General features: G+C 44.9%; 2 protein-coding genes across 3 annotated transcripts; both read right to left on the reverse strand.

The window, feature by feature from the left end:
* Window positions 1-561: 561 nt before the first annotated feature.
* On the reverse strand, window positions 562-3993 carry LOC128723059 (ATP-binding cassette sub-family G member 1-like). Of its 2 annotated transcripts, none has more exons than XM_053816766.1 (5): window positions 3856-3993; window positions 2566-2897; window positions 1497-2503; window positions 1321-1421; window positions 562-1246 (listed from the first exon to the last, which is right to left on the reverse strand). In XM_053816766.1, exons 2-5 carry the CDS (start codon window positions 2790-2792, stop codon window positions 746-748), a joined length of 1836 nt encoding a protein of 611 aa, XP_053672741.1. In that variant the 5' UTR covers window positions 2793-2897; window positions 3856-3993; the 3' UTR covers window positions 562-745. The 2 variants fall into 2 exon arrangements, with proteins under 2 accessions (XP_053672741.1, XP_053672740.1); XM_053816765.1 differs by lacking the exon at window positions 3856-3993 and adding an exon at window positions 3478-3577.
* Window positions 3994-4644: 651 nt separating this feature from the next.
* LOC128727724 (ATP-binding cassette sub-family G member 4-like) lies at window positions 4645-6815 on the reverse strand. Its single transcript, XM_053821661.1, has 4 exons — window positions 6792-6815; window positions 6489-6666; window positions 5343-6413; window positions 4645-5273 (listed from the first exon to the last, which is right to left on the reverse strand). Exons 1-4 carry the CDS (start codon window positions 6813-6815, stop codon window positions 4672-4674), a joined length of 1875 nt encoding a protein of 624 aa, XP_053677636.1. The 3' UTR covers window positions 4645-4671.
* Between the last annotated feature and the right edge of the window lie 209 nt (window positions 6816-7024).

Genomic DNA, 7024 nt, shown 5'->3' on the forward strand with positions numbered 1-7024 from the left:
TCCCGATGATCACTTATCGTTCGTCGAATCAACGACACATGTCTTATTTAAGGAAGGCGGCATATTCTTTTTTTAAGACGCATCTTTTGGGACGAAAGTCGCCAAAAGCAAGGGAGAGAATTTATGGTAGGAACTGGCGAACGAGCACCGTGGAATGTTGACTGCCACTTCGGGTGCTTCGAATGGAGAAGAGATGGATGTTATACGAAGATCGTTGAAACGGACATTCATTTACGTTTCTCTGCAATACAATCCGTGGTTCGAAGAAACAACGTTTAACTTTTTTTCTTCTTGCAGACGAATCATGAGTTCATATATATGCAGTTGTTGGTAAACAATATTGTTCGTTTCTTTCCACACGCTTCGCTTTGTATAGTGGGTGTCGTCCTGGAGTAGTACGTGTCCGTAATATTGACATTACGCAGGTGCAAATATTACTGACCGGTGTTATGCAAGAAAAACAAACGCTTCATTACGTGCCCACTTAAAACCAGCATGGTGGTTGGGAAGGGATGCTGCTTTAGTAAAAACATACGATTGAGATAAGGAAAATATTTTTTTTTATGTAACAAACAGAGACTCTTTCTTATCGATATTTAAAATGATCGCTTTTTGTAACAGATCGCACATCTTGTTCCTTTTGTGATTTTGCATTTCCTAAAGAATGCTTGGTTAACCCATAAATATCTATTGTTACGTATACACTTGTAAATTCAAAACTCCAATCACGTAGAGTTCCCCCATATTATCGCGTTCGCTTTAGTCTCCACGCAAGACTTGCATAAAGCGCCACGTGCAGAAGAAAGATCCATCCGAGCAACCCACAAATGTCCATCACAAACGTATTTTCCAGCATGTCGAAGCTTTCCAGAAACTTTGATACCTTACTGAAGTAACAGAAATCGCCCGAACATGGAAGATTCTCGCGCTCGAATCCATATATTGCTTGCATGGCTCCCTCGAAGCTGTACCGGAAGTAGGCGACGTACGTGAAGGGAATCAGAAAATCAAACATTTCGCGAAACCGGACAAAAAATCCACAGAATATGAGCATCGGGATGACCGAACAGGGCACACAGAACACGCTCAGTTCCAAAGGCAGCACGCTGCCAGCAAGTAGGCCCGTCATCTGCGCAATCCAGCTAGTGAAAATGCATATGCTCCACAACATCACGATACGATCGAGTTCCATAGGTTGGGCCGTTAAATAGTACGCTCCTGCCAGAAACACGCTTGGTCCGAGAATCTGCAGCAACACAGAAATAACACATTTGATCAATACGTGAAACAACGCTACTGATGATTTAGATCATAGCTTACCAGAAATGGAAAATCAGCTACCAACTTCGAAAAGTAATATGCCTTCAACGAGTACCAGTTGTTCATCCGTTCACGAACGAAAACGGATGTTTCCATCGGAACTATAAATTAGATAGCAAAGTAGATAAATTAGAAAAAGTGTTTCGATAGCATGTTGTGCACGTAGCGAAACTCACAGGTCATTACTAGAGGCATTGAGTTTGCAAAAAATACGAATATGAGGAAAAAGAATAGACACGATGCATTACTGAGCACCTTCGACCCATCATTGCCAACATTATAGAAGACGACGGCGATCAACAATCCGACAAACAAGTGTGCTAGTAGCCGCATTTTCGTCAATTGAAGATCGCGGAAAGTACACAGCATCGTTCGACGAGTGAGCGTAACAAACTGCGCCCATTCAGAAGTTGGATACTGACGATCAGACTTCGTAGATTCCACGAACTGTTCTTCTACAGCAGTAGTGAGCATTGCTATTTTTTCGTCACTGTTCGGACCTTCATTGGGGATGGTCTGCTGTAATATTGTGTTGATTTGCTGCTGCTTAGCTAATTCTCTGAGCTGAAGCAAGTTTCCTTCGTGCTTGAGACTGGCAATTTCTAGAGCAAAATCCGCTCGGTTGTAGTAGTTTGGACACTCAAAACCGCAACCTTTGAATGTCTCCACCAATTCGTTCAACGGTCCTCGGTATAAGCAGTGACCTTCGGACAAAACAAACAGATCATCGAACATTTGCAGAATGCTGGAACTTGGTTGATGGATGACACAGATCACGCACCGACCACTCGCCGCCAGGTCTTTCAAATGGGCCATCACTTGCATCGCAGCAATGATATCCAGTCCGCTTGTCGGTTCGTCGAAAAACATAATCTTCGGGTTGGAGATCAGCTCCAGTCCGATCGAGAGTCGTTTCTTCTCACCGCCAGAAATGTTTGCTACCGGATTGTTGGCGCACTTAGACAGTCCAAGCAGCTTTAGTATATCCACTACCATGGCAGACTTTTGAGAGGTCGTTACATCGGAAGAAAGTTTCAAATCAGCCGCAAACTCAAGACTTTCAGTTACGGTTATATTTCCCAGCAAAACAACATCCTGCGGTGTGTACGAAACCTCTCGGCAATATATTTTACGATCGATCGGAACTCCATTTACAAATATGCTTCCGGACACATTGTTTGTTCTGAAAAAGAGTTCGGTATGATTAAATTTGACGCGAATCATGTGCACCATTTCAATACGTACTTGAACGCGCTGAGTATATTCAGTAGAGTAGATTTCCCTGCACCAGACGGACCGAGTATACCTGCCAGACGACCTGAGTAAAATGTGCCCGATATGCCGTTCAACAGTTGCTTTTGTTGCCCATCCTTTCGTCGAACTCGGAAACTTATATCCTGAAAAGCTAGTGTCGTCGAAGGCGTTGGGGCCTTTTTAGTACTCTCGATTGCAATTGCTGTATCGGTCCCCATAGTTCTGAGATTAGTGCTAGTGGTTTGGACAGTCGTCAAAGTAAATGCATCAATTCATACTGCAAGAGTTCTTTTCTACTCAACTAAACGATTGAGTTTGCCGAGCTGAAACGCAATTAAATGAACGATATGGTTAATCACTTGATAAAAAAAGTACAACACTAGTCACTAATCAACTTTGCTCTTCAATTATTATTTTATGCACTTATTTTCCTTGATCGTTTCTTTTTTCGAGGGCACAAGTTTTTAAAAGATAGTGTAAATCAGGTAAATTGTTTAAGTCGCTTAAAATGCACTACCGGTGTAGAAGAAACAGGAGCTTTAACTGAAGCGTTACCACTACTGATGAAATTCAATGCTAACAACGTTCGGTATGTTGCATTATTGTTTCTTATCACCGTTGAATGATAACACGGAAAGCGGAAGCTTCTTATCGTGAAGTGTATCAAATCGACCATCGAACATGCCTCAATGCGTGATTATTTGTTTAAAAAACGTCTATTCCTGTCACGATGTGTCGATTTTTGTAACTCATTGCAAGAGCAAAAGCTAATCGCAAAGGTGGTCAATTTTCGGCCCTTGAACAACAGATCAAAATAGCCCCGAAAGGTTATGCAAATCACTCTTTGAACCGCTACCAACTGATAATAAAAATGTATTTTTCAGTATGTCTATTTGAACTCGCCTGGCATCGGCTATCAAGGTCCAATGTGCGACCAAAATCATCCGTTCAGTGAGGTGCTGAAATTTACTCTTGGAAGAACAGAAACTCACGAGGAAGCTGATCATACAAGCAATACGTTAAATTGATTTCCCAACACCACCGGTTGGTACACACGACACCACTGGTGATGGAATAAATTACGGTTCAGGCGCGGGTCACAGGTTCTATTAGCCAGCACTGCCATTTAATTTACCACTATGAGGAAGTTTTAAGTACGATCACGATCACTGCAGCAGTGACCAGAGCCGCTAATTTATTCTAATATTCTACTGACAGTGTACACCCCTTTTTCCACACTTCGATTTTAAAAATCCAGAACAGGGCTGGCTCACTCCTTACCTTCACTCACAACGTGCTGGGGCTGTCTGCTGCACAAACAGTTTTGCAACTTTGATTAAACATCACACCCGGGTCGGCTTCTTTCGCAACACTAACATTACTCAATATGCATTCGTACACGACGTTTTCCAAACATCTGGACTCCTCACACTTAAACAAAGCTACAGTTGGCGGGATTTGGCTGATAAGCGGAGGCCGGCTAGAATACATCCAGTGAATTTTTACGTAGCAATGTGGAGGACTTTGTTCCGCGTTTGAGCAGTCCGATGAGGTTGATAGGGTCTACGCTTGCCAGCTTTATCGACGTTCGCGACTCGAATAAAAGCGATCGCGATGGAGCAGACCTCCAAATGAAAGAGACCAGCAAACCGTCTCCGCTCATTCAATTAGGCATCGTTGATGATGTTTTGTACCACCTCCGGACTACCAAGAGTAAAAGAGAGCAAATTGTGTCTACTGACAGAGCATCTGCTCTTGGCAATGTTTTTTATACTCTTTCTTCCCATGTGCTGACCTCAAAACATGCACGAATGGGCCACAGAGAAGCTGGGCCTTTTACCGGCACCTTTTCACTCCAGATAGCATAGCGAAAGGGAATAGAAAGTTTTGAGGTTAACACACGCCAACAGACAATGGTTTACTGCAGCCGGTGAAAAACTCCAGCAGAGAGCGTTCGAGTACATTAACATTTGGTCATTTCTCTCGCATGCAGCTTAAACGCCATAGCGTAAAGTGATCATAGAAGAAGCTGAACGGGTTATGGGAATGAATAAATTCGAATCGTGCTGCTGCTTGTACGACAATATCGAGCGCTTACTATTTTATTCGCCTTAATCGCATAATAAAACCTACGTATATAACCAATTGCATCAACAGCACCAAACATAGCGCCTTCAAAATACTCGTTGCATACCCGTACTCGTCAATATCGAACTGCTCGAGGATCGTGCGTGGCTTTTTATAGTAACAGTGAATTTGACTGCATGGGATATTAGCACGATCGTACCCGTAAAGCGCTTGCATTGCACCATGGAACTGATATCGAAAGTACGACACTGCGCTGAGGGGTCTCAGGATTGTGATCATATCACTGGAGTTGACAAAGAATCCGGAAAACAAGATCGGAACAATGCACGCATTCGCCACAAAAAAGTTTTGCATCTTCACATTGAAGCAGATGCCTCCGATTAGACCCAAACTCTGACCAATCACTCCCCCGACGGTGAACACACCCAGCAGCATTCCAAACCGCATCCATTCCATCGGTTGTCCCGTGAGGTAGTACACGATCGCGAGCATCAGCGCGGGACAGAACAACTGCAGTGGCAGATCGTGAATCAGCTTCGCGAGGAAGTACGCCACTCGTGAGTACCAATTGTTGGCGATCTCCTTAGTGGCAACGTTAACCTCATCGGCATCTGAAAGAAGATGGAGAGTTTCATGATGCCGTTCATTCACATTCACCATAGGGCTAGGAGAGTGCTTACAGTTCAGTACGGAAACCGCGTTGGAGAAGTATATGAACGCAAACAGCTGGAAAAAGCAACCGACGTTGGCAAGCACCTTTGCGGCGTCCATCCCGACATTGTAGTGTACAACTCCGAAAACGAGTCCAAGGGCCACATGCATGCCGATGCGTATCTTGAGGAAGAACTCATCTCGAGCAGAGGAAAGCACCGATCGTTTTAGTAAGATATACAGTTGGTAGTAACATGCCGTCTGGTAGCGGGCGATACTCTTGGCCGGAGCTAGCTGAGCAGCTAGAGTCGTAGGACTGGAAGGAGCCGCCGCGTTAATTTCACGCATATCCTCGTCCACCCAGTGGTAAAGCCTATCGTGCGCTTCGGGTTGATCTGCACTTATGGCTTCCAGAGCGAAATCCGCCGGGTTGTAGTATTCCGGACATACAAGTCCGGCGTGTGCGAATCTTACCAGCATGTTCTCCACAGGTCCTGCGTACAAACAACGACCATGGCGCAACAGATACACATCATCGAATAGCTGGAACAAGCTCGACGAAGGCTGGTGAATCGTACAGATGATTGTACGTCCACTCATGGCCAGCGACTTCAGATGAGATATGACTTGCACCGAAGACACGCTATCCAAACCACTGGTTGGCTCGTCAAGCAGCATAATCGGTGGGTTTGTGATCAACTCTACTGCAACGGCTAATCTACGTTGCTCACCACCGGAGAGATACCTTACCACCGTACTACGCCCATCATCCAGACCGACCATCTGTAAGATGTCATTGATTTTCGTTTGCTTTGCCGTGGGGGATGAGTGTTGTTGCATTTTCATGTCGACAGCGAATTGCATCGTCTCTTGCACGGTTAGAAAAGCCAGTAGTGGACATTCCTGCTCCACGTACACACTGCGTCGATCGTTCTCCTCTACTGGCTCACCGTTGATCGTGACCGATCCGATCATGCCGAACATTTGCGCTCCGGAAAGAACATTCAGGAGCGATGATTTGCCTGCTCCGGAGGGACCCATCAGGGCCACCATTCGACCATGCTGGAATCGTCCAGAGATGTTGCTCAGAATTTCCTTATCTGTAAGTGCATCAAGCGAGCAGAAATATCGAAATCTGTTGGAATATGATAAACACACTCTTCAGGAAATTTTACCTTTGGCTCGGTAGAACACATTTCTAAATCGCAATGTCGATGGAGTAAAGCTCAGTAATGTGTTCGATGAGATTCGTTTCAATTCTATCTCCTCACCGCCTGCCATCGTTAATGGATGGCGCACGATGCAGCACTGCACTATCGCTGCTACGGTGCAGCGTGAGCTAGTGCGGTTGTACTACGATTAGACACACAGTGCACCAATACTTCTCACGATGAACCTCAGTGGCATGTGAGCGTAAGAGACCTTGAGCGGAAAATTGCACTCCCCAGCCCTCTAACCCTCACGGTGTTCCTACTCACATTCGACAATACACGCGAATGCATTTCTCATTCATGGAATCGCTTTGGAACCGGTGTTATGATGTGAAATAAATACTTTTCAACCGTATGTCCGTCTAATGCACGGGGTAAACCCTTCACGATCGTTACGTCACCGGTGTGGAGACTGATCATCGGCATGGTGAACACTAATGAAGCGGTATGTCTGTAGTCGCCAATTAAATTGGCACGTCTATGTCGATTGAGCATACTAG

Source organism: Anopheles nili, chromosome 3, assembly GCF_943737925.1.
Source record: "Anopheles nili chromosome 3, idAnoNiliSN_F5_01, whole genome shotgun sequence".
NCBI lineage: Eukaryota > Metazoa > Arthropoda > Insecta > Diptera > Culicidae > Anopheles > Anopheles nili.

Bases quoted from the DNA above. Each gene is read 5' to 3' on its own strand.
- LOC128727724 (XM_053821661.1), bottom strand. From the start codon at position 6,815: ATGCATTCGCGTGTATTGTCGAAT. The intron at 6,414-6,488 runs GTAAAATTTCCT...ATGCACTTACAG, and splicing joins TGTGTTCTACCGAGCCAAAG to ATAAGGAAATTCTGAGCAAC. The intron at 5,274-5,342 runs GTAAGCACTCTC...ATCTTCTTTCAG, and splicing joins CGCGGTTTCCGTACTGAACT to ATGCCGATGAGGTTAACGTT.
- LOC128723059 (XM_053816766.1), bottom strand. From the start codon at position 2,792: ATGGGGACCGATACAGCAATTGCAATCGAGAGTACTAAAAAGGCCCCA. The intron at 2,504-2,565 runs GTACGTATTGAA...ACTCTTTTTCAG, and splicing joins AATATACTCAGCGCGTTCAA to AACAAACAATGTGTCCGGAA. The intron at 1,247-1,320 runs GTAAGCTATGAT...GTGTTGCTGCAG, and splicing joins TAGCTGATTTTCCATTTCTG to ATTCTCGGACCAAGCGTGTT.